Source organism: Haliaeetus albicilla, chromosome 24, assembly GCF_947461875.1.
Source record: "Haliaeetus albicilla chromosome 24, bHalAlb1.1, whole genome shotgun sequence".
Classification (NCBI taxonomy): domain Eukaryota; kingdom Metazoa; phylum Chordata; class Aves; order Accipitriformes; family Accipitridae; genus Haliaeetus; species Haliaeetus albicilla.
This window is the reverse complement of record NC_091506.1, coordinates 18,835,720-18,862,725: the sequence shown is the minus strand read 5'-3', so window position 1 is coordinate 18,862,725 and position 27,006 is coordinate 18,835,720. Positions and strand designations below refer to the sequence as shown.

Below are 27,006 nucleotides of genomic sequence, written 5' to 3'. Positions count from 1 at the left end.
TTAATAGGCTTCAAGTGTTCAGCTTCTGAATATCTGGTGCATAGTTAGGGGCTCATTTGGGGTTCTGCTGGGCACAGAAATTTATGTTATCTCAATCCATTAACAGAACTAAGCATTGAAACAGGCTCAGGAAAGAGATGCTTCCTCTGGAGTTGCAGAAGGGTCTAACACTGTCAGAAGCTGCATAAGCACTGCAAGAAACCCTGCCTCTAGGTGCTGGCTTGCAGCTTGTCTTAAGTAAAAGTGAGGCTGGAAACCTGGTCCAGCTCTTTTTCTTGTTGTTGAAATAATGCAAGCTTGGGCATGAACACAGTTTGTCACCTTCAAATAATATTATTAAATGTGTAAGAGGATTTGTTTTATTCATCCTACTTATTGTAGCTATTCCTTAGTCCTTGCCTCTTACAGTATATCTAAAGACACCCAAGACACTGGATTTCATGTAATCTAGCTTGTCTTACTCCAGACTCTGGGGACTAGAGACTAGAAAGACACTGCACATTATGCCAACAGACAACTTAGAAACATTGAACATCTGCTGGGTTGGGTTTTTTTCAGGTCTGAAAAACCACACTACGCCTTGTAAATGCGTAGCGCAGTGCAAATCCATCTGCAGCGCTGGAGCGAGCCCACGCTCGGCGGGAGCGTGCTGGAGAGGAGCCAAAGCGAGAGGTGCCAGCAGCAATCCAACAGCGGCCCTGGGCCTTTGTGTGGTTCACATTTCTGGCTGCTCCGTCTCTCTTGGGTGGAGTGTGCTTATGGTGCTGTCACGCCAGCTCCTGTTTTCTGTGCTCAGGATGACTGAGATCCGCTGTGCTCAGAGCTCGCTTGTCTGGTGCGTTACAGGTTTCACACAAAATTGATTTCCAGGCTTTTTCCACGTGTTGCTTCAAGAAATAAGGGCAGTCTGTCACTTAAAACTGTCCTTACATTGCCTAGTTTTTCATTTCAACAACTGAGAATTTCTTGTCCAGGGAGCTTAAGCCACATGTTATCTCCAAAAATAATTTATTGTAAGTACTTACTATGGTTAACTATCCCAAACAGAGAAAATTGAACTGCTGAGTGGTCTGAAATTAAAAAGATTATTTTACGATCTCGAATGAAGATGCTAATAGCGAGAAGCCTTTAAATGCTTCGATATGACAAGGTTATAAAGTAGTTTAGCTAAATTGCAAGGTGTGGATTGTCTTGCATAAAACAAATGGAAGAAAGCCCTCCCAAACAATCTATAGGCTTTTCAGACACAAGCTGGAAATTAGAGGCCTGTTAATTAGCAAATAAGAAAAGCTCTCGTCTGCCTTGTTCCCTGACTAAAAGTGTCAAAATCAGTAAAGACAGAGAAATTTCCCACATTGTTAAAAGTCAGTTTAGTCAGACACTAAGATAAGGGACACCATTTTCAAATTTGTATTTGCATTAACAGCCAACCTATGGTTCAACGACCAAGAGGGGGGTGACCATATTTTGAGACCTCAGGGGTTGAGATGTCAGGCTCATGAAATAACTGCAAAACTCTCGGGGTGTGTGAGACCAACCTTAACCCAACACAAGGTCAGTACAAGACATGACAGTCAGAGGGGAGGCAGGACTCCACCAGATCATCAGCAAAGACGGCTGCTCCAGTTAGTGCTGAGGTATGGGGATGGGAATCTGGGAATGGGGTTCGGTTGCTCTGTTTAGCTGCAATTACAGAAAGTAATCCACCTAACTACATTCGAGCCCTGCTCTGCTGTATCCAAAGTTTACAGGTGAGCAGCTCACCCAACCGTAGTAGCTAAGAGGACTTGAAGAGAGGTTATCTCAGAGAAATACGAGGCAAGGAGGAGGAGGAGGCACAAAAACTGCCTCCAAGGACATTTGAATGTGTAAGCAGCTTGAGGTGCTACCCAGAGCAACAGAGGTTTCATTGGCTTTGAATAAAGCATACTGCCATATATGCCAATAGCATCAAGGATGTGCACAAGGCTTCGTTGCTTTCCTGTTAATTAATACTTTAAATAATTTAAACTTGCAACTTCTTTTTCACATGCAATGTCAAAGCTGACTTCTGATTACTGTTTCAAAAGTGAAATACCAGCCCCTACTGAAATCATTTCCAGAAGCTTGAATGTAAGACCCTGTACCCGAAACCCAGCTCAGTCTGTCAACTTTCGCCGACTCAGAGCAGCGCTGACTTGAACACAAGATCTTCTACCTACCAGTTACCTAAAATGAAAGTGGCTCTTCCTTACAGTCTCTTTGTATTTGGGTTTTGTATTTGAAAATCACCCTCTTCTTACCTTTTCTTTTGCTCAGGTATTTCTAGGAAAAATCTGAAAAGATCTTATGGTCTTCAGGGGCCGCAGACTGCTGTTGCCCTGGATTTGACATACCTTGTTTCAGAGCAGTAGCAGGGATATCAGATGTTATTCCTCTGATTCAACAGATTGCAATTTCAGAAGTTACTTGGAAAAAAAAAGTAAACCCCGAAGCACGGTTTGTGGGCTCTCAGCAAGTGTTTAAACATTCAGCACAAACAGCAGACCCTGCTTCAGGTTATATAAACAAAAATGACTGCATTTGGAAGCTTGTCCTACTTTGTTCCATAATTTTTTAAGTCTGCCAGCGATGGGGCTGGGCACCAGAACAGGACTTCTGCCACAAAAATGCGGGTGCAGGAGCAGCTCCTTTCTTATGAGTGTTTCAAGCTTTACACAGGCAGTGCTGGTATGCGGGTTGCAAGGGCTTCCACACTTTCTGCCAGGGAAATGCGTGGTTTGTGTTTTCCACTGCAGTCAGGGTTGTCAGAGGCAGAACACTCGTGCTATTTGCAGCAGCATCTCTGCTGCTCTGATTTGGCAGCAACTCCTTTCCTTGTTATTTTCCACCCTCGGATTTTAAAAACAGGCTAATCAGTGTCCTGTGCTGGCATTAATAAGTCAGGAGGAGTGTTATCAACAGCCCGAGGGGGGTCAGAGTAAGGCCTTATGAACTGACTCGAGGGAAGCCGTTTGCTTGCGCTGTGTAAAACACCTTGCAAAGTAATTTTCCTCCAATGACATGTTAAGCATAAAACCATACAGTGCTCCAAACACTGCTCTGATCTGCTGATGCAGACTTAAAGCAAACACCGAATATTATAGCAAAACATTTTGCATGAACTGTCCTGCATTTTATTGTAAGTCTCCTCAGGAGGAAAAATTTGATTTGACAGATTACTGGTCATAATTCCCAATTAAGACATAAATAGCTGTAATTCTCTGTGCTGTTGGGCAGAATTCAGTGTTAGTTTCCGCAAAACCAAACCAAGCTGGAACTGAAGGGGGTGGGTGGGGCGAACAAAAGACAAAATCAAACAAACTTTGAGACTGAACCTGCTCTCACCACAAAGCATATATTCTTTCTATCCTATTTGTTTTAATACTCACCGACTGATACCTGCACATAGCAGATTATCAGCTGAGATAACAGGGAGTTCAATATTTGAGGCCCGGCTTTTCTTACCATAACAACAAATCTGTAAGAGAATAAGAGGACACGGAAAACTTGCAGCATCCAGCAAAGCAGGTGCAGTGTTGCTGGAAGACTGACTTTTGCCCGAATGTATTATATACAGTCACAGTGCATGATGCAGAACTACAGTGGATGTCTGAACACAAATATCCTACATGTTCTCTGGGGAGTGTGTGTTGTGCAAAGCATCAGCAGAATATACACAGTGCCAGAAACATGCGTTTGCTTCCTTGTCTTCAAGGCAGCTGGGAAAAGGGGTGATCTGTATTTAATCTTACTCTCCTTTTATAAAATAGTGGAGGTGGTGACCTTTGAATATGGTCATCTGAAACCAGCCTGCGCTCCCTGACTGCATAAACTGGCTCTTGGTGCACAAGTGACTCTTTATATTCACTGGCCTAGAACAGAAAAGCCTCCCTGAAACAAGCTACCCCTTTCTCCCTGCATCTCTGCCACCCTATCAAAATTAGTTAGATGGAATAGATTTTCTGTCAAAAATCCATGCTGCATTTATTCACACTGAAAAATACCTATGATGCTTTTTATTTCATGTACTAACACATGTCAGTTTGCTTTGACAATCTGCTTACAGAATTTGTTGAATCAGTAATTACATTCAAATTGAATGAATGAATTTGAAAAGCTACATTCTCCCCATCGCTGTATGAGACCAGGTGAGCCCAAGAACCACCACCACCAAAATCTACTAGCAGCTACTCTTCAGGGTGTTGGTCAGAAGTGTCACGAAATCTTTTCCTCTTCAGTTATGGCTAGAAGGCATAATATGAGTGCTAGTGATAGCTACCAAAGTAAGCCTTACCTTTGTTTTCTAAGCAGGAAGAAACTATTTCTGCATACGTGGGTTTATATAGAAATACCTAGCAATAACACAGGATAAGGGTGTCTCATCTTTAGAAAGCTTTAGTCTGGGTTCTTGGTAGGTAAATCAATGTAAGAGTTAAAATAACAAGGCGGTTAACTGATGAGGTATCCCCAAGTGAAACAGAAGGAATTTACATCAGAGTATTAATTTCTATCGTGGTCTGAGCATGCAATTTGTTTCTTCTGCTACACAGACACTAGTGACAAGTGCAACACCAATGCAAGCAATTTGCCAAAAATGTGCTTAATATAATATTTATATAATCTTCTCATGTACTGCCTGTTGTGAGGGGGAGCTGTGATGAAAGATGCTTTTTTTCTTAGTCAAACGTTATGGAAAATCTCAGTTGTCTGGGATCAAGAAGCAGCACTTGACTACAGCTGCACGTACAGAAAACAAGCAGCATAAAAATAGACAGACAAACACTCCAGCAATGCACATAACAAGATTCCCCCCTTCCAAAGAGCCTGAGAAAGGCCAGGCAAGCTCTTAGGTTCTGACCAGACTTGAGATGAGAATTCCCACTCACCAAGATCAGATGTTTGGGAAGCCTTAAGTCTCCAGTCTCGGAGTACCTTAACGTGGTCCTACGCTTCAAGACAAGTGTCCACCTAATTTTTTAAGACCTTATAGTCTGGACAGATAGAATAGCTCAGAGAAAGGAAAAATGAGTTACAGCGTGATTACACGAACAATTGTATTGTATTAACTTTAGCTTGCCAGTTCACCAATTGATGTTTCTCCCTTTTATTCTTCTCCTGCACACTTAAAATTTATCTGGGTAAAGATTGCAAAATATCTTTAATACAAGAAAGAGAGTTGTGTTACCTGGCTCAACTGAATGCAATACAGTGCTGCATTTGCCCAGTTCCCAAGAAATTTAACAAAGGACCCAACAGCTTAAACCTTCCAATGAAACTGAGGAACTTGACAACAACCTAGCTAAAATAGTTACAAAAATCTCATTGATTTACCCATCTTTAAGTTATTGTCATCCAGAGATAAAAATTACTGGCTCTCACTGAAGTAGGAGAAAAGCAACCTCTGCAAATAACACAGTGTCCCCAGACAGCTGAGGCCTGTCACAGCAAAGTTGTTCTGATAAGCCTGATCAGATGCTTTCCCTTGCCAAGCAGCTGAAGGCAAGCTGTATTTTTGTGGCCTTTTCTTCAGTCTTGGGGTAGAAACACATGCTGGGCAGTAGATCTGGGAAGCCACAAAAGCACATTCAGGGCAAAAGATTTTCCAAGGTTCATAAGTGTGGAAATGTTTCCAATTTTAACTATTTTTGAGAAGGGCACAGGACTAAGTCAAACATTTTCCACATGGATGACCCTGCTTGCTCAGTCTATCTGAGCAAAAGCTGGGACCAAATATCCCAGGCAGAAACTTTGTGCTTACCTTGAACTCTTCTCTCCTGCTGAGTCATCCTAAATGCAAATAAACTATATCAGATTTATTTTTTTTTCTGTGAATCTGTTCCTAGTTCTGCTTGCCTAATTAACTACACCTCCCTAACTTGGGCAAAAACTCAACAACCTGATCAATGGTTGGCTGCACAGATCTTGAGCAAAACCCAAGATTTCTAGCAGTTCTTGCTATTAATACCTGGACTGGTTTATCAGCAATTTAATGTCTTGTTTTTGAGAACACTTAAGTCTTCTGCAAACTTAGTACCCTGCAGTACAGCTTTTCTGGGAGCGCAGCCGGCTGCATAATACCAAACCATCTGGGACAAGAAGGGACAAGCCCGATCACGAGCAGACAACAGCAAGAGCATCGTGGGGGCCGAGGGCTGAGGTTTGCCTTCGCATCCTGAAGAAAAGCTGCAGAGAAGGATAAACATGGTTAAGCAGAAGACAAAAACCACCAAAAGAGAACAAGAGACCCCTGTCTGATCTGCAGCAAGGCTCTGTCCATCAGCCCGTGCCAGATTACGGGCTGCCTTCGCAGCCGGTCCTGGGGACCTTGTCTTCTGCTGAGGGAGGGGATGAAGTTTCTGGCTGTTACTGAGCTACTTCTCAGTGGCTGGAAGGGAGAGATGGGTCACTTTGAACTCTTTTACCAACATTAAGCAGTAAGGAATCCTTGCAGCTGTGTGGTTTTGTTGGGTTTTCTTCATTTTGAAGGCCAAGGACAGGAGGGTGAACTGCTGCAGTGCCCAGCCCCCCCGGGCTCCATTTCTGGCCCTGCCTCACTACCCGCTGCTCATGCTGCTTCATGTCAGCTGCAAAAAAACATTTTTTTAAACTTTTTTTTCTTTTTAAAGAGAACATGGGGATAAGGTTTCACTAAGCCCAGAAACTGTAACTATAAGATGTTTCAAGGGGAGAGCAGACAAGACTGAGGGCCTCTCCCCTATCCCAAGGGCTCACAATCACAGGACATTTCTTACAGAGAAACTCTCAAACAGCTCCAGCAAGTGGCCCTTGATCCAAAAGGAGTCATATACCAAAACCAGAGTTAACTAAATTGAGTTTTGAGCTATGCCATCTGTGCCAGTGATAAATGCTCCGCTCCAGAACAGCACCGGTGACGCGGTGGCTGTGTGCACACATCATAGCATCCCCCTTCTTCACGCCGTCAGCAGTGGGCAACAAAGCTTGCTAACACAGAAAAGGTCACAGTTCCGTAAGGTCACTTGAACTTCTTAAGAAGATAAAGCAAATTAATTTTTAATACTTCAGATGAAATCATAGGGACTTCGTAAGGATTATGTATTGTCCAGAAGGTGGACACAGGCAACTTCCATCTCCATAGAGCCAAACACTTGCACTACAGCACCTCAAGAAGCTGTTCACCTCTCTAAGGGACACACAAGGACCTGGATCTTTGACAATTCCCCAAAAGCAAAGAAGGTTGTTCCTTAGCATTACAGCAACAGTGAAACTTTTTGTCCTCCCCTACTCACCCTCAGCTCCTAAAAAATCAGATTTCCAGAGGGGTTTCTGCACGGGTTACCAATCTCTTTTGATACAGCCTCGGACTGGAGGAGTGCTGGGGTTCAGTCTCTCAGCCCGAAGTGACTCAACCCTTGCTCTAAGTCACCCTACACGCACTTTAAGGAAGTGATACCAACCACCATACTGACCTAGGCCGCCAAATTTCCTCATCACAGGAGGCATCATCATCTGGAGGTAAGCATACAAAGCTCCCTGTTTACAAAAGAAAACCCCATCCCTTCTTTCATGCGGCTTAATTTCTGTAAGTGATTAACATTTAAGAAACTGTACTTTGCTAACTAAAGTTTTAAAGTATCAGATGATCCCCAGGCAAAGCCAACATAGTTACAATGCTTATGTTACTAGTGGGGGTCTGAAATCTGCTGCCCAAACAGCAAACTTCTTAGATTTGGTATCACTTGGAGAGAGCCTGGGAAGCAGAATGAAGATGTGTAGGTAGATGAAAAGACATCCTGCCAAGGTAAAGAAAATTTGCATGTGAATTTTAAGCAAAAACTAAAAAAAAAAATCTTAATTCAGTTGCTTATGCCAACCATTTTCATCTCACAGGGAAATTATTCTGATTTTTCACTATTAAGTGGTTTCAGACTGATGCTTCCTTAAGCTTCCTACATCTTCTGTTTGTCCCCTCGTTCATTAGTACCAGTGTTCCCCCCTGCCAAAACTTGTTTGCCTATCTCTGCAGGCCAAACGCACTGAAGGACAGATGACAACTCTCTCCTGAGCACAGCGCTGCCTCTCCAGCTCCTTACCCCACGTACAGGACATCCTTACAGTACAATGAGATAACAACTCCAAAACTTCTATGCACACCCATTTATTTCATGCCTACCTCAGATGGACAGCCTAATAAAATTACAAAGCCGTTAATGAAGCCAAGCCACAAAAATAATCAGTCCCTACTCAAACGAGGTAACACACGTGCTTTAATATCACCACAAGGACAGTATAAGGAACTTGAAAATTGTTAACACCGAGCTTGAGCTCCCAGATTGTCCTTGGAGATCCTGCGTGGCAGGCAAAGGCTCCAGCACAAAGCAAGCAGGTGGCTGTGCCCCGAGTGCACTTACAGGCTGTCATGGCCCAGATTTGTCTCACCTGGGAGCCCCTGGGCTCCCTGAAAGGTGGATCTCAGCCCCGGGACACTGGAGGGGGTGTGTTGCTGCGTGGAGCCACGAGGTGTGTGCTGGGGTCGCCCGTGGCTCCCGTTCGTCCACCCCACGGAGCAGCTGCTGCTGAGCTGGGCTAACTGCTGGCAAAACACCCTTTTCCCTAGAGACCGGCGGTTCCTATCTGCCACCAGGCCGGCCGCCTTCACATCCAGCCCTGCAAAATGGCCACAAGCTGCTCCACCTCCCTCTCCCTTCAGCCACCTGAGATATTTTTTAAGAGATTTGGGTCATTTTAAGGAAACAAAACAACCCCAAACCACTAAGCCCTGAGTCGAAAGGGTCGGCACGGCTGGAGCGCCAGGCGGGAGCCGTAGCAGCGGCGGGGCCCGCAGCGGCAGCTGCCTGCCCTCGGCGGCCGAGCAGAGGTGAGCCCCTTCCCTGCGAGCCGGCGCTCGCCTCCACCCCGCCGCTGGCCGCCGGCAGGGAGCGGCGCTGCCCGGCGGGGCGGGGGCTGCCCGGGGCCGGTCTCCTCCGCTCCGCTCCGCCCCGCGCGGGGCGCGCACACCCGCGGGCAGCTCCGCGGGGCTCCGCGGGCAGCACCCGCCGCCTCCGCCCGCCGCACCGAGGGGCTGCCGGCGGGCTTCCCCCCCCCCCTCTCCCCGCCCCGGGCCGTCCGCCGCCGCCGCCGATGTGGGGCTGCAGCCGCCGCTGCGGCTGCCCGCAGGGCCGGCCCTGCCGAGGTAGGAGCCCCCCCCCCCCCGTTCGCCTTCCCCGCCCGGAGCGGGGGGCTGCTCGGCCGGGGTCGGGTACCCGCCGGGGGGGAGCTTCTTCCTTTCCCACCCGTGGCTGTAAACTGGGGGGTGCCCACGGGGCAGCCCCCCCCTAGCCCCGGAGAGTCCCACGCGTGTCGGGGTGCGTCGGGGCTAAGGCTGGAGGGGGAAAGGTCGTGTTTTCTGGGACACCCCTGCTCTGAATTTTCCCCTTCCAGCTCCGCCGAGGAGTAAGGGTGACGGGCACGGCAAAGGCTGGGGAGGTGGGAAAGGGGGGGTCCAGGCTGCTGCTGGCAACAGCCCGAGGCAGAGGAAGGTTTGGGAGATGTGCCGCGGGAGGAGGGAATCGTAGCGTACCGCTGGCAGTTTGCTTTCCGCGTTATTTTTGGAAATTGCTTTGCTGTGAGGGATTTTTTTCTTTTTTTTTTTTCTTTTTTTTTTTTTTTTAACTGTCTGGGGGAAGGTGTATTTACGTTGCGCTCCTCCAAGCGTTGATGCTTTCCATTGGCCCGGAAAGGCTGTAAAATCAGTGTTTTGGCAAATGCTGATCCAACCGGTTAGGTGTTCTTCCCTATTCCTAATGGCAGTGCCACAAAAACACGTAATCTGCATCTCTTTTATCTCGCCCTGTGAGACTTGGCTGCTGGCTGGATAGAAAGGGCTGATTCTCCCTGAGGATTGCAGGGCCTGGCGTGTTCGTTAGGCACTTTGTGTAATGCAGGATGACAGCTGTGACGCAAGCGCACCAAAACTTCTGAACGTAGGCTCAGTCTTGGTTATGTTTGGGCGTTTTTCCTCCTTTCCAGGAAAACTGTATTACATAGGCTGGAAGATAAACCTGGCATCTCCCTGGGCTCTCCTGCAGCCGTGGGGGAGGACGGGGAAGCAGAGATGGAGCCAGAAGCAGAGCGGTGGTGTACGCAGGTCTGTTAATGGGACTGGGGAGCCTTGGCCCGGCACCCTGAGCTGCCTGGTGCCATAGAAAATTCGGTGTTGCTGGGTGTAGCGTGGCCATGGCTCCTGCCTGCCGACGCAGAGGATTGCTCTTGTTTACAGCCATCGATTTGCTTCTGTGGGCATTATAGTAGGCAGCTGCCTACTTCGTCCGTGCCCGACTCCAACGCAGGGCATGGAAACGGATTTCGGTAAGGTTGGTGGTTTCCAAACCACCTGCACTAAGGGGGAGGACCCTGATTCAGCTGTTGAAACGCAGCGATGGGCCACCACTTACCTGTGGCTGAACTGAAAACCCTTTGTTGTTCCTCGGGTCATTCGTGTGATGCTTGTGCCGGCATCTTCAATGAGCACTGGTTTGTTAGCTGTGCCAGGGGAGCTGCTGAAATGGATACTGGATGAATGGATACACTTATCGTTCTCAACACCTTGTAGCCTGGCTCAGTGTTGACTTTGTAGCAGGTCCCATGGTGCTCGTGTGGCTCTTCAGAATGTGGGGAGGAAAAAAAAAAAGTTAATGTTGAAGAAACTTGAAGATTCTATAAGATTTTTAAATCTTTGAAAACATTGATTCTGAATTAAACTTTTTATATTGCTAAATGTCGAAGAGAAACTGGTTAACATGAGGCAAAACCACACTAAACCAAGTACGACTCGGAGTGAGCCCATATAGGGTCAACTGATTTTGTAGTGCTCTGCAGAGAGCTGAAGATGGGACAGAATAAATACCGGCTGTGGGACTCTTGGTGCTCGTCCAATATGTTGCGGAGCAGTTTGCAAAGTTTCCAGTAAGTTTGCTTAATATGCCCTTACTCAGTTGTGAGGCACTCCCATAATTATGGCTGCAATTAAAAGCAATAACATCCATTTACATAAGGTGCCAGTCCTTTTAAATCGGCGCATCATCTAATGAGAGCATTTGTGTAGGGATAGTTATGCAGGACGAGGGCCCAAAGCTGAGAGCGTTTTGGGGAGGATTTTGTTTCAGAACTTTTTTGAGGTCATTTGAAGGAAGGGTCTGCTTTGAAATAGGACATTTTGTTATGAAAAAGTACTAAGTTATAAATATGACCCTTGCCAGTAGTAGGATGTTGTTGAATTAAGTGCTTTTAGCACTTTATTTTCCTGTGTATCATCCATCTAATTTAAAAAAATCTGCCTGGTGACACCAGTATTTTTCTCATTTGATTGCATCAATGTTCCTTTTGCTCTTATGAGTAAGAGATTTGGTAAATCCAACTTGTGGATACTAATCTAATTGCTGATGAAGCACTAAGGATTTGTTCTAAATGGCTCACTGAAGCTGCATTGTTTCTTTGGGGCTTAACTTCTGCATGTAAAGTCCACAGATTTTTCTTTGAGATGAATATAAACATTAGACTTTAAATGCTGGAAAACACCATACATTTGGGGGACGTTTCAGCTTTCTTCTGAAGGAAATGTGGACTACTCTCACCTTCTTGCTCTGTGTGTTTTGTTTGGTTTTTTTTTTGGTGTTTTTTTTTTTGTTTTGTTTATTTTAATTTACTGTATATAGTGTAAGGCTATGTTCCCCACACCCCGGGTGGGGCAGGTGCCTGGGAAGAGTCGCAAGGCAAATGTAGAAAGGGTAAAAATTCTCACAATACAACTGAGGAAGCACCAGCCATGGGTCTGAGAAGTGCTGGCTTCCTTGTGTCTGCTCTGGTTTTCCCCAGACGCCTTTTTTTCCCATTTTAAGTCAAATAATTAGTCTGTTAACCTTTTGTCACAGGCATAGCACTTGACTTGTGGTCTCTGAGTGCATAAGAGGTTAAGTAATTAAATTGTATAAGGGAGTAAAAGAGAATAATGAACTCCAAACTCACTAGTCTGTCTAGCTGGTCTCCCCAACGGCTAAAATTAAGTAATTTAAGTTGATTCCTGGTTTTACTCAGTTTTTATCAGGCGCTCAAAGTGAGGATATGGGAAAGAGTCCCATGCTGCTTCACACGGGTTGTTATTTTCAGAGGTGGTGGATTTATTTCAGGTACAATTTGGTTGTGCAGAGGGGTGGTTTCAGGGGGAGCGCTGGCCTGGCTGACTCTGACAAGATAGCACGCGGGGCCAGATTGGCTAATAAAAAGGCTTGTTCTTGGGTGCTTGCCAAAACCTGGCCCTAAATGTTGTAATTGCATGCTAATTATGAATACTAATCGCCAGATGTACTGAACGTATTACCTGGTGAAGTACTGTAGCTGTCGGGTGGTGCTGCGTGCAGTGTGGCTGCTTTAAGTAAAACTACTGTCATGTGGTGGGCCTGTGAATTTGTGTCCATGTAAAGGGAAGAAATACTTGTGTGTTTGTGTAAAATGTGTAAACTTGCCTGTGCCATGGTAGCAGTGCAGTTCTAAGTGCCTTTATAGTTGTGTTTTGATGATGTCAAACAAAGTCATCTCTCATTTGAGGAGCTGGTGAGTGGGGGATCTTCTGGATGTTGGCGTCTGCAACGTTTAAGCAATGCACCGGAATTAATCCTGAAGTCTTTAAGCGCGTAGCTGCCATGGTAGGTCCTAAATGCAAACAATGAGTCTCCTAATTGCAACTGACTTTTATCCACGTGATGGATAAAAGGTATGTTTTGTAATGTTTTATTAATAAAATGGGACAGATTTGTCACGAGTGCCCTTGAGGAAATAACGTGCCTGTTACAGCTTTAAATTTGTATGTCGGTATAATTTCAGCACGACTGGTTACTTGGATCTCTGAAATGACTGTGTGGCATTAGTTTCCAGATGATTCAGTATGTTACTATCTTGCTTACAGGCCACGCACAAGTAGAAAAAGGTAGGAGAGGGTAGATCGGAATGGGGGTTTACAGTTGTTATCTCCTTTTTTCACTCCAAAGTTGACCACCGAACTTGTTCCCGAATGATTATTTTTCCACATGTGAATTTTCTTCTCTTTCTGCATAGCGTCAAGTCTTTGTGTCATGGTTTAGGAGCTGGCTTCATGCGTGTTGTGCCTTGGCACCGGGAATAGCTGGGCTGCTGGGAGAGCTGCGCGATCCAGGCTCCCTGGCAGCTGTTCCCTTCCAAACCGCAGTGACAACACGCCCCGGCCAGCCCCAGATCTGTTGGGGGGCTGGGACGTGGCTCTTCAGTGATACCTAAAAGTGACTTAGACGTGCTATTTCTGCCTTGCTCGGAAAAGCCGCTTGTGGTGTTGCATCTTTTGAAATGGATTCACACGTGAATGATTTCTAGCTTTTTAAAGTTTTGTTTTATGATCGTATATCCCTGGAAATCTTATTGATGTTGTCAGTTAGTAACGAGCAACGTTTGTTGTGCATGAGAACCCTATGGATATTCTTAAGTGTGGAGCTCTGTAACATTTACCTTCTGCATTAAGAAGGGAAAAAGAAAAAAAAGCTTTGTAGTTTTTTACTGCCAATGTGAAACCGGTTTCCCCAAAACAATGAGGAGATTTCGGGGGTTCGTGACCTCTTGCAATTAAAAAATTTCAGATGGCTTGTAAGAGGCAGACTGATGGGGCGAAGGAAGAGGGGAAAAAAGCAGCAAGGCAGCCCTCGCCGTGGGGGAAACAAGCACTCCTGTTACAGCTGAAGTCATTACTCATTTTTGGTAGGAGATTGATCTAGCTGCTGCTGTTCCCCGCCCCCCCGAGAAACGCTCTGTTTGAGGATTAGAATACAGGAGCTTAAAATTCAAGCAGTTCTGGAAGAGATGTCTCCCATGGATGTCTTGGGGTTGCAGTTGCTTTTTCTTCCCTAAGTTGGGTCAGTTCCAAGGATTTGGGCTCATCTGGTGTCAATCTCGTGTCTGATGGGACAGGTCAAAGCACTTTGTGTAGCGGGAGTATTGGCAGGGCAGCTCTTGGTAGCCAGTTTTCACTAAAATGTAGGAGACTAATGTTTTCGAGACCTCTGTCCTGTGCCAAATAAGGTTCAGATCGGTCAATGACTTCGGATTTCCATGGTGGTGAGGGGGAGACAGAGCATCCCACCGTGCGGTGGCTGGAGCCAGTAAGCCTGGACAACTGGTGTTTCACTGGAGGTGGTGAGTGTGAGGGTTGGTGTGCTTATTGGCTTTTGACTCCTTTTTGTTGTTGTTGTTGTTTTTCCATCTTTATATCCTGTATATGTTTTGCTTTCAATTTATATTTAAATTTTTGAATGTGAATTTACCCATTCTGCTGCCAAAGGCTGCCACATATGCTATATGTGATGGAGAATGGCCTTCTGCACACCTGAATAATTTTTTATAATTTATTTTCTCTAGGGAGACTTGTGCTGAAACAAAGTTATTGTTTGGAGTATAAAGAGAATTTGGGGCTTAAATTTTAAACAATTTTATTTGTTTTAAAAAAAATAAATATAGAAGGTTTCTTTGCTAATGTTATGCTGGCGACTCTCACTTGGTAAATGTTTCCCCTTACAAGAGCTTTTATTTGTAGCATTTGTGTTGTTTAGCCTGTCTGCACTCCATAAATTAGATTATTTTGGCTGTTGTAATTTTATTATCCTTATTAAGCTTCCTCATCTACATATTGATCCTGTTACTCTCGGGAACCTGATAAGCCATCTAGCTGTACTTGCAAAATACACAGAAAATGAGAAACCTGCCCCGGAGGCTATGAAGACTGAGATTAACCAGCAACTTGGATCTCCGTATGTCTGGCCTGTATTTTTTTTCTCCTTCAGTGCTAGGTTTTAGACTACATGACAGCATTGGAGTTTGCCAAATTAAGATCAATTTTGCTTTTATGATAAATTCTGTCATCAATAGCTTCTGAGAAGCTTTGCTCTAGTTTGCTTGTATTTTTATTTGGATGAATATGCTCCTTTTCCATAAAGCTTAAGAATATTTCCAGAGGCAGCTGGCGTCACATATGCTGTGAGGCTTTTTCCTCCTTGTGTCAGTGTCAGTTTTCCATGCTGGCTTTCCAGAGGGATTTATTCTTTACTTCTGAAAACCTGCTTTCGTGTCTCTGTTGCCTATGGGACATGCATGAAACCAAGTATAACTGTAGGTGCGTGTAGAGGACTTCGGGCCCAGTCACTGCCCCATTAACTCATTTGCTCTTACTTCCATTGCCATGGGCTTTTTCCTTAATGACCTGCTTATCCCATATGGTAATATATGCTGGAGTACTATACTCTGTTGGACCTTTAACTCCTGTCCCCGTCCGCCCCCCCCCCCCTTTTTTTTTTTTGTTAGTTCTAGCTCTCAGCCAAGCCTAGTCCCTCTTACAACGTGAAGTTGTACAACCTCCACCTCAGCCTCTCCTGTGCCGAGTCCGTTTTGGGTGCTTCTGTCTACTTACATGTTATTTATGTCACGGAAACGTTTGAAGACACCCGTTTTGTTCTTGTTCTCCATGACCTCTCTGCAGTCACTGCTGCTTCTAACGAATTGTTGTTCGTCTTTCATGATACTATTCCCCCCTTCCCTGGCTGATGTTTCATCGTCCTCCCACAATTTGACCTTGTCTTTCTCCTGTCTCCCCGTGCCCTATTTCAGGCGTTCACATGGTTTCAACTTCTATTATGTGCTGATGACTCACAGATGCATTCTACACCCCTGACGGTTTGTCACCCAGTCCAGCGGCTGTCTTCCTCCTCGCCTTTTTCTCTTTGATTTCTCCATCAGTAGTCATTCAATATTTCAAGCCCCAAACCCCGGATGGTGCTTCCAAAGTTCTCTTTATCTCGTCTTTTAAAAAGCTGCCATCTGATAGGTAGCTTCATCCCAAAGCCTTCGTGATTTTTTTAATTCATCTGGTTTACTTCATGCATTTGGATCACGTGCAAATTCTGCATACTCTTTATTGTCAATATATTTCTCCTTTTCCAGCACATCAGACAACTTATGCATGTAATAAGTTTTTACAGATGTTTTTCTTTAAAGTGGCTGTCCTGAGAAATTTTGCTTCTGGAGTCAGTTGATAGCGTTTGGTTTTAAAGATGGCATTAAGTATATTAGTTCCCCTCTGAGAAGACAGCTGCCCTTGTTTTGCTATTTTTTATATCTAACAGCCTAGAACTAGCTGTTGCAAACAAGTGGGACTCATAGCATCCTAGCTGAATGAAAGGAGAAAGGGTACGCATACATCATAAATGTTAAAATATCTAACGTAAAGCTAGCTGTAAGTGAGCATAATTGATAAGCCTTTCAGCCTGGAGAAGGGTTGTCTGTTTTATTTAAAATTTACAATCCTTCCCTTGTGCTCCTTTTAACCATACTCTTGCTCATAACAACAAATCCAAACTTGGAATTGGGAAGGTTTTCCCAAAATGCTTATGTGACCGGAAAGGAACAGAGGGCTTTAAGGTGATAGAGACACTTTCAGACTGCTTAGCAGAGATTGCTTTTATGGAGGTTCAGGAGGCACAAAGACAAACATCCTTGTGGATGCAAGTATGGTTTTGCTTTTCCTTCTCTTTCAAATATTACAAATTTACCAAGCCTTGCTTTTCCTGGTTTTTATCATGGATTCCAGGTAACCGATGCAGCAGTGGAGAAGCGGACTTCGCTGCTGTATTGCCCTTCCGAGGAAGAGGAGAGCGTATCAGGGTACACCCACGGGCTGCCCAGAGGTTGTGCGAGGCTGTACGTGCTGTTGCTGTAGTAACAACATCGGATACTACCAGAACAATGTGTAGGAATGACTGCCCTTAGTAGGCTTACCATCTTGGAAACTCAGTATTTTCAGTTACCCTCTAGACCTCTGAATGTAAATAGGCAATTTGTGCAAATGCCGTGTATTTTAATGTCCTCTTTCTGCACTTCTTAGAAGCACACACCCCCTCATGTAAATAGTTTGAAGTCCCTGGTATACAGTAAGCTACAAAGGGGTTTTTAACACTGGGTTGTGCTCAGAAAACATGAATAATGGATGCCATCTTTCCTTTATGTTGTGTCATAACAGGAAGATTTAAAATGTTGCTTAATGTTGTGATGATGGAAATAGTTTTAAGCAATACCTGGAAGCACCACTTGAGGATCTGGCCTATTTTTCAAGGAGATAATTTCAATGTTCTCTTGGGTGAAGGTGGAAGGTGGCTCTTTGGTCTGGAGGTGTAAAGAATTAGTGATTTATCCTTCAGATTTCAAGAATACAGCTAAAGCAGACCAGCCTTAAATCTGTGCCTCAAGTTAGACTTAATACAGGAAACTTCCTTGCATGAGACCAATGGCATCTCATTGATAGGTTTTATCTCCAGACGTTTGGTTTCTCCTGCGTTTTAAATAGAGCGATTATTTCTTCTGAAACGTGATTAACATCTAAACTAACATGTTATATATTTAGAAATAATAAAAGTACTCTGGCCACACTTTCAGGAATGGTTTACATAAAGATAATGAAAGAACAGAGTGACAGCATAGCAAGGTGTATTTTTTTTTTTTAGTTGATTACACTGAGATTCACATACACAGTATTTTCTCTGGGATTCTCATGCAATCCACGTGTTGGTGAGATGATGTTCTGCTGATAACCTGTATCTCCCCAAATAATCTTAGATTGTCTGATAGGTTTTACATGCATACAATACAACATGTGGGTTCTGTAGAAAGCTGTCTGAGACTGTATTGGTACCATTCTTACAATAAACCCCCTTGTATAGCTAGTGTTTGTTTCCTGATCGTTAGGTCGTCATGGTTTTGAAAACACACAACTGTGCTGGAATCAGGCCACACATGAACACTGCTGTAAGGGATACAATATCGTTTTGCATGTGTGATGAATAACTATCACGATGTTTCAGTAGACGATGAAGAAGATATAACGAATGTAGATTAGTGTGCAAATTAGCCGCCCTCTTCAGCCAAAGAAGTGTGGTGTGAGGCTCCTGAGTGCCTGAGCCCTGTCAGATCTTCCCTTGTATCAGATGTGTTGGTGATTGTTAAAATAGATGGGAACTCGTTTTCTCACCAGTTTATAGCAACATCTTCTGTTTGGAGAAGTTATTTTCCTTACCTATGCTAAGGAATATTATTTTGTTTCAGCTTAAGGAATCTCTCTAGTATCTGTATTTGTACAGCTTTGCGTGGGATCTTGGATGTTGTTTAAATCTATTCCCCAATTAGCACTGAAGAGGTTTCTTGTTCTTAGTAGTAGCTCATTCTCATATAAAGCATGATTATGTTTTTGGGTTTTTTTGTTTTTGTTTCCCCGCCCCGAATCTCTTTGGTAGATTGATCTGTAGCCAGCAGGTCTAATATTAAAATGAACTCTTATAAAGTAACTTCTAAAGGTGTGTATTGCTGAGGGCAGATTCTTTTTTAGTTCTGAATCCTTAATGGCTTTGCTTGTCTTTGAGGTAGCAGTATACTTCAAGACAACTGGAACTTTTTTGCTCTAGGCAGTGATAAGAAATAGAATATGGAGTGGATGGTGCCAGTAATAAACTTATTTGTTGCTCAGAAGAAATGGAGTAAAAGCTAGGGCCGTGTATCACAAGGCCTGGTCCTCGTGATTTCTGTTGGTTTGGAATCAAGTCCTAAATGGAGGGACGTGTGAAGATGGTATGGGGAACCTGCTGAACTTGTCATCTGGGATGCTTGACATTTTTGGGGACTTAGTGGGCTATTTGTAATTTTTTGTTGGCTTGACTCCTGGGATGTTAGACTGACTGTGGGAAAACAAAAAGGATGGTACTTTTGGTTGAGGAGAAAACCATAGGCAGTCTTGAGGAGACGGGAAGTCTTTATTTAAGAAGTTGATGTAACAAAAAGTCTTGAGAAACTGAACTGAGAAGGTATGAATCAATGTATGTCATTTTGCTACTATAGTATTACATCTCTCTTCCTTGATTGCTCATTGTGCTTGCTAAGCTCTTCATGGGAAGGAACTTACTCTATTCTCTGTGGGAAGTTGTGTGAGAAGTTTTTAACTCGTGAGGGATCTCTTCTGCAGGATGACTGTTCCCAAGGCACCGTCTTTGTCGTCATTCAGCAGCTCAGGAACAGCCCTGGAGGAAGAGAGCCACCTTCTCGGTTGCTAGTGCAGCTCCCTTTATCTCTCAGTTTCCTTGGCAATTGAAGAGCAAAGTTGAGTTAGTACTTGCCTTACAGAGGTGACAACGTACCTAGCAGACGGGCATTGTGTTTTAGGCAGTTTGTAAAGGACTCTTCTTTCACAGCGAGGAAAAACCTGCTAGGTTTGCTTTGTACTTCAGGAATATGGGAGTTACCTGGGGGAGGGAGCAGTCTGTCCCCTGTTGAGGTGCTAGTGTAATAAGGGATGTGGTCGAACAGGCCAAACATCCCATCTGCTCTACAGTTGTTTTGGTCATTATAGTGGAAACTCAGTGCAGTTCCAAGTTTGGACGCTGTCATTATCTGGAAGCTGCAGCTTTTCACTTACGTAAGAGCACCGCAACAAATGCTTGGTCAAAACAGAAAAAATCAGCACTACAGCCTATAAGGCGTGTGGGGAGAAATCTCTCCCATTCCACCCAAAATCCAGTTTTGAAATGCTGGAGTGTTGTTACTTGCGAACAAAAAGAGTGAAGCATAGTTGTGTGTTTGGTCACCATCTCTTCCAATTGGCTCACAGTGTTGTAACAGCCTTGTATATTAGCTGTTGCTGGCTCTCCTTGGGTGATGCTTCCAGCAGCATAGATTTTGGCCGATGAAGGACTGCCACGAGCCTGCTGAAGGTACAGGTTTTTTTATTGAAAGAGAAAATCAATTATAAGTTCAACAGGAATTATCCTGTATGCTTTACACAAATTCTGTGATGCAGTGTAGCAGGCTGCCAGTTCGCTGGTCAGAGCCGTCTGGTGCTTGCGGAACTGGGGAGTGTTGGTTGGATGTCGAAGCTGGATATGTAAGAGATGCGTGTGGCTGAAGACTGTGCTGGTGTGTGTCTGTATTTCTTGAATAACATTCATACGTAATGATCTTTGCAAATTCTGTGTTCCTCCGTGCCTGCTTAAATTGTACTGAAACTAAGCTTGTGTTGTGCTGTGCGGCTGAAGTCTTTTTGAGTAGTTGTAAGCTGGGGGGGGCATACAGCCCTCTCTGTATACCTTAAAGGGGGACTAAGGACTCTTAACTCTGATCTCTCCTCTCACCACTGCACTATGTAGAAAATGTAGATACCAGTTTTAAGATAGGATCATTTGAACTAATTCCTGTTTGTTACTTCTAGCTGGAACAGTAATCTGCCAGCTGCAGTAGAGAACATTTGGATGTAGGTTTTTGCCAGCTGTTTATTGCCAGCTGTGTGTGTAGAGGTTGGATACTACTGGTTTTCTCAAACTGGCGAGTAAATAGCTGATGATGCAGGGGTAAAACATTTACCTCATGACATTGTGGAATAAGAATTGCTTTAGAGAAGCAGAACTGTTAGGTTAATGGTGAAATATAATCTGTTGGTGTTTAATATCTAGAAAGAAATGGGGATATTTAGTTCTGAGTGTGGACCCCCCCCCAGTATTTTTTTTTTTCATTTGGTTGAGAGAATAACTTGGCATCAGTAGATAGCCTTTTCTTCCCTGTAGCTCCGTGACCTCTGACTCTGCCTTGGGTGCTTAAAAGCCCAGAGCTGGTGCGTTTTCCTGCCGGCATTCCGTGGAGCTTTGCGATCTCCTGGCAGGGCGTCCACAGCGCCGCTTCCCCGGACGTTTCTGAAACGTAAAAGCGAACGACTTCATTTTTCCCGGGGAAGACCCTGGGTACAGGCCATCTGCTGCGGCTCGCGAACTTTCCCCTGGCGGCGCCTGAAGCATCTGCTGCCCTGGCAGGGGGGTCCCGCCACCACCCGCTCCGGTGTCCGTCCGTCCGTCCGTCCGTGTCCCCCCCCGGTGGTGCCGGTGCTGCTGCGCCCTTTGCCGGCGGCGGCGGCGGCGGGGGTGGGGGGGGGGCGTGTGGCTGCGGCCAGCCGCCAGGGGGCGCCCGCAGCCTGCGCGCCCGCGGGCGGTGTTAGGGCGCCGCCTGGCGGGCGCGGGCGGCGCAGCGAGCGGAGGCCGTAGCCCCCGGCGCGGTGCTGTGCGCCCGCCCGGGAGGTGAGGGGAACCGTGGGGTCTCCCCACGCGGAGGGAGGCCTTCGGCGATACCCGGTGGCGTGGGCGGGGAAGGAGAATAACCGCCACAGCACCCGGTTCCTGTAGAAATCTCCAGTTTGCGTTGCGTTTTGTAAGTACGCGAGGTAACGGGGCGGTACGCTTCCAGGTGTTGATCGTTTGTGCCGCTCACAGCTAACATCACAAACGGCTTTTTTAAATGCCGGCAATAAGAAGGGAGAAAGAGGAAGCTTGTGCTTTAGCAGCTTTTTATCTTGAAAGTTTTGCTCCTTGCTCTGCATTTCAGGAACTTCCCAGAAAAAGCTGCTCTGTGTTTTGGTGGAAGAGCAGGGACAGGGTATTGTTGTCGTCCTGTCAGGGCTGTAAGTGCGGCGCTGAAACATCACACGGGCTTGATCTCAGGGCCTGGCACAGCGTGGGGACTCCTTTGCAGCCATCCTGCTTATACAAACCACGCATCGTGACCTCTGGCTGTGTCTGCGTACCCTTTAGTCATTTACAGATATCTCTAGTTGGATCTTCTGCGCGGCAAAAGGGTTCGTGAGCTGGTTTTTCGTGAGCTGTGTCTGCTGTGCTCGGTCTGGCGAGGCCGTGGGCACCTGGAGGACTGGAAAGTCGTCTTTTCTTATTCCAAGCAGTGAGCTGGTGCTGCCGGAGCGATGGTGGGAGGCAGAGATGTTGGGTGGTTTAGGGATGTTGTGTGGGCTGTCAAGACTATAAAGTGGTGTCTTTACTAGGCGAATGAGAGGTGTGAAAGTGACTTGCAGATATCATGGAACTTGTATCATATGGTAACCATATGATACAGCTTATCTACACATACAAAGTAGGGTTTCTGTTATGATCAAGCAGAAGCCTTGGTTCAATCTCCTCTTTTATTTCTCCCTGTCTCAGAAGTAATTACCACTTGCTGTGTATAATAAACCATAAGAGTTTCCTGTCTTGTAAGTCAGTCATTTGAAAAGATTAAGTATAACTCTGTTACTTGGCTCAAGCACATTCTGTTTCTGTGCAGCAGTTCATTTTCCAAGACTGCCTTTCCCCTCGATGCTTTGCCTCTGCAGAGAGGTGCTTTTTCAGGTGAGCTTTCAGCTCAGTGTGGCCCTGAGAGCAGAAGCTTTGTGCAAAAGCCTTCCAAGGAGTAAAGGCTTATCCGTGGTTTCCCTGTAGTGCAAACAAAGCCAAGTCTCCAGCATTTCACCTGCAGGAATCAGCTCTGTTTCTCAAGCCTTTGTACTAGGACAGTGGTTGATGACAGTGTGATTGTGCAGAAGGTGATCTCTATCACTCATGGGCATCTAATGAGCAATGATTGGGAATCTAATGAGCAATGTTCATTTGTTCTGTCTTTTTCTAGGAACTGAATGTAGTGCCCTTGAAAAGCACGTTCTGAAATGAGATCTCAGGAGTGGCACAGTATTTCTGTATTCGCTTTCTCTGTCTTTAAATAGCCCGTTAGTGCACTGAGGTTATTAAAAAAACCCCAAACCAATATTAAATAAGTTTGATCAACAACAAAAGTTAGTCATCCATCATGCTGAAATCTTTATCTCACAAAAGTAAAGGCTAGGAGGCTGGGCAGGTGTCCACGCACACCTCTAATGCCATTACAAACACCTGGACAAAGCCTTATTTAAGTTTTGCGCAGGTGCCACTGGTTTAAATCTGCCTGAGCAAGAAGGGAGTTCACTGATGGTGTGCCTCATGCTCGGGGGACAAGACTTAGAAATGTGGTAATTCACCCTGCAGACCTTTGAAAAATGCTAGTCTTGTATGAACATCAGGTCAGTGTTTTCAGCTGCGAGGCAAGTGTGTGAATGGAGTTTCAGTCCTCGTGTGCTGTGTGGATTTGCAGAAAGGAGGTACAAACTGTTTCTAGAGACTGGAACGGTTTCATGCATTTTCTACTTTATGTAAAACAAGCCTGAGAAGTGTGTTTTATAAGTCGGCATTTGTGTAAATCGCTTATTTCTGTTAATGTTACATCTGTTGTGGACTTGCCTGGCTTTACTGGAGGCACTGTTAAGAAAGCTGGAGCATCCTGGTGGTGGCATGCCTCGCTGTGATCGGGTGAGGCGGGCAGGTCCTGACGCTGGACTCTACCCTGAAGTCAGTCATCTGTTCGTGGCAATGTTTTGTGTGTGCACAGGGGACAGGCTTCTGGGATTAACCTGGAATGCAGATTAAACTGTTCCTGCTCACAACTCTTTTGGCAACTGTTGGAAGTAAATACGTACTTGATAGAAGAAACCAATAAGCTTTGAAGTGTTCAAAAACTCCCCTTCTCTGTTCCTAGTTTTCTGACCCTTGTAATGTAACTCCTATAACCCCTCTGCCCCTCCCCACTTTGGCTATCAACTCAAAATCAGGGAAAAAAAAGCTAGGGTAAAAATATAGTGCAGGCACCTAGAATTGAAAACTGTAATCGGTCTCGAAGAGAAGGAAATCAACTTTGAAAAGAGGGAAGGGCAGGTCAAGCAAATGTGGTTTTGGAAAAACAGTGCTAACTCTCCTGGGGGTGTCTCGCCAAATGTCTCTGAGAACTGATTTTCTGTTGTTTAGAAAGCTACGTTTTAGCTTGTAATGGAATAGAAAAACTAAAAATGATCCTCAGATGCTCAGAGTTTGACTAGTGTATATATTAAAAAAAAAAAAAAAGTACTGACCTTCATTTTTATTTAGGCCAGTGTCATAATGTCCCGAGTACCTGAGAGTGAGTAACAATGAACAATCCATATTGCAGCTTAATACCCTATTTTCAGTATGTTGCGTTTATCTTCTGTAATATATATAGGTATGTGTGTAACAGTGAAATACTGAGCTTTTTTTGGACTTTGCTCAGCCCAGTTAATGAACTGGGTTTCTCTCGGTTGTAAAGCTGATAAAAGGTGGTGTGGAAATGCGACAGCTGCATGTTGTATTTAGCCACAGCACTGCTCTTACTGCAGCACAGGGTGTTTCACGTGTAATTTGTGAATAGGTTTGGGCCGTTTTTTTTTGTAGCTAGACAAGATGTTAGAAAGCTATTGTTTATGGCTTTCTGAATCGGTATTAATTTACCCTTCAGGCCAAAATAAGCGTTTAATTGGAAGAACGTATCATTCAACGTGTGACTTCTTGAACTGCCTCGTATGCCCCCTGGACGTGCTATTTTTAGGGCTCTAAACAAAGGCCTTTCTGAGGCGGCGCAACCTTCTCCGCAGCTGCCCTGCTCTGCCTGCGGAACCGCCATCCCCTGCTGCTCGGGGCTCGCCACCGGCTGCACCCCGACCCCCTGGTTGTTGTCGCCTGCGGGAACAGCCCGGCTTTCCTACCCCCTTCTTCCTCCCACTGCCGCTCGGGTCGCTGTGAAGACCCCCCGCGCGAACAATAAACTGCGCCACACGGCCTCGGCCCGCCCGGCCGCTGTCCCCTCAGGGACGGGGGACGAGGCGGGAGGGGGGGGCTGCGCGAAGCCCTCTCCCGTCAGGGAGCAGGGGCGCCGCCCCGGGCCTCGGTCCTCCCGCCGCGGGGCAGAAACTCGGGCCCAGAGCTGCCCCGCCGAGGCCACGGGCCGCCTCGGAGGGGTCCTACGGGCGGGGCGGCTGCTTCCCGGGCCCGGCCTCCCCTCAGGGGGCGGCCTCGGCCTCGCCCCCGCCGAGCTGAGAGGCGGCGCCGCCCCGCCCCGCCCGCCGCCACTGCAGTGGGAGCCGGGAGGCGGGCGAGGATGGCGGCGGCGTCGCCGGCGCGGGAGCTCACGCAGAACCCGCTGCAGAAGACGTGGGAGCCCTACGACAACGGGCTGCCGGCGGGCCACAGCGCCCAGCGCGGCGGTGAGCGGGACGGCGGCGGAGCGGGGTGTGTGTGGGGGGGTGTCTGCCCGGGCCGCGCTGTCGGAGCCCCGGCGGGCGGCAGCTGTCAGCGGGACCCCCGGGCGGCCGCTCCTCCTCCTCGGTTGGGCCGCAGCGGGTGAGCCGGGCCCCGTGGAGCCCCTCCCGGGGACGATTCGGCCTCTGCGGGGCGGAGGTGCGAGGAGAGCGGCGTGAGGGGCCGGGCGGACCCCGTCCCCGTCCCCCCGGAGCGTCAAGCCCTTTGCCTGGGCTGTAACGCGCCTCTTGCCGCGCCTCGGGTGCGAAAGGGTCGTGTAATGGTTCCCCCGGGCCGGGGGCGGTGGGTCTGCGGGGCGAGGCGGTCGCCGTCCCCCGGGGAGGATGGCCTGAAACGCCGGGCAAGGCAGAAAACCCCGAAGCTGCTGGATCTGTGCCCAACGGAAGGCGACAAAGCTTGGCTGGGAAGAGTATCTCTTCTAGTTGATTTTGCTAGCGGGTTTTTTGTTTCGTTTGTTTTTTTGTTTTTTTTTTTTTTTCCCTTTTTTTAACGCACTGGTTCCAAGGAGCTTTTATATTCAGTATATTCTCCTTGAAGCGAGGCCTAAAAATGTCACTGTAGTTTTGTTTTGTTTTTTTCTTTTAAGGCCAGTGGTGTATCAGGCCATCTGTTGTATGAGTTAATGGCTTTCCTTATTTTGAGGTGCAGCCAACCAAGTCATCAGCCTCTAAAGACTTTGGCTGTGGCGTTTGTAAACCATAGTTTATTAACAAACTTTGTCTCGCGTTTTTTTTTTTTTCCTCTTTTTTTCTTTTTTTTAATTTTCTTACTTAAGTAACTGAGGTCCAGTACACGGCAGTTTTGCAGACAAAAGGGGCTTTGTCGTGTGGAATTGTTTTTTATTTGTCATGCAAAGAGGCTGCGCTGACAGAAAGAGCTGAGGGCTCTGCTGCTATGGCAGGCATCCATGGGCTGCTGCCTCTTGGCTCTGGACTTGCTTTGGTCCAGCCCTTGCTAAAAAAAAGCCCAAACTTCCTTGGTTTCTGCTGGGCAACCAGGTGGCATGTGCTTCTGTGTGAACTGAATTATTCCAGCATCTGAAAAATAGTAGGTGTTAAGAGGAGATTAATGCTGAAATAGGAAGAGGGCTGGAAAGCGTGTATAATTGTTTTTGTAAACATGCTAAGGAGAACGCTTCATTTTGGCCTTAACATGGCATCTCTTTTCCAAATAAAATAACATTTGTTACAGCTTTGACACAGACACTGTTTTACAAGAGAAAGAAAAAAAAAAGAGCAAAATTGCATATTGGTCACATGTAATCTGATGATGTACGGAGCCTTCTTGGCAGAATCATTTAGCTTCTCTTGACTATAACTTAAAAAAAATTATTTCACATACACAGGTTTTTTTTTTGGTAGGATTCTATAATTATTGATGTCCAAGACCCCTTATAATTGAAAAACCTTTCTTCTAGAAAAACAGATTTGGAAATATTTTTTTTTTAAATCCTTTTGCGCGCATTTGCTCTTGCAGCTTTACCTATAATATGTCTACAGTCATTTGTGATACGTAAGAATTACAGACAGCCTAGAAAGGAGCAGAGCTTACTCTTCCTTGATAAAGCCATCTATCTTGTTTCAGCAAACTGAGAATGTATTGTAATTTTTCCTGCGCAAGGGTGCCGCAGAGTGCTTTATCCTCAGATTTCCATGTATCGTGCATCTCTCCGTGTTCTGATGAGGCAGTGTGACCTGTGGGCCCTTTAGCCATGCTTTGGTAGCTCAGGATGGACTGCCCAGACTGGGTGATGTGGGGCAGTGTTGGATTGACCAGTTCCAGTTCTCTGCTGCTGCAGGTAACTGTGTTAAACGTTACTGTTCAAAAAATACAAGCTCAAGTCAGAAGGGGTTTTCTTGTCCTTAAGAGTAGCTTTGCAGTGGAAGCAGTGGAGCTAGTAGCGGTGATGTCTTCTGAATTTCTAGGTTGAGCAAGATGAACTCTTTCAGTC

General features: G+C 45.9%; 1 protein-coding gene across 9 annotated transcripts in view; it reads left to right on the top strand.

Annotated features, from left to right (window-relative positions):
• Window positions 1–8,757: 8,757 nt before the first annotated feature.
• The window catches only part of LOC104316543 (6-phosphofructo-2-kinase/fructose-2,6-bisphosphatase 4), a 53,654-nt gene continuing 35,405 nt past the window's right edge, over window positions 8,758–27,006 (top strand). For 2 of the 9 annotated variants that reach the window (XR_011329712.1, XM_069812469.1), the window contains exon 1: window positions 14,041–14,226. Coding sequence is in view for 7 of the 9 variants with exons in the window: in XM_069812469.1 (XP_069668570.1) it covers window positions 14,115–14,226 (112 nt within the window). In the remaining 2 variants the exon portion in view is untranslated. Of the gene's footprint in view, window positions 9,194–14,029; window positions 14,227–19,942; window positions 20,023–24,846; window positions 25,026–27,006 lie in introns of those variants that run through there. The other 7 variants (XM_069812478.1, XM_069812470.1, XM_069812473.1 and 4 more) reach the window with 7 other exon arrangements.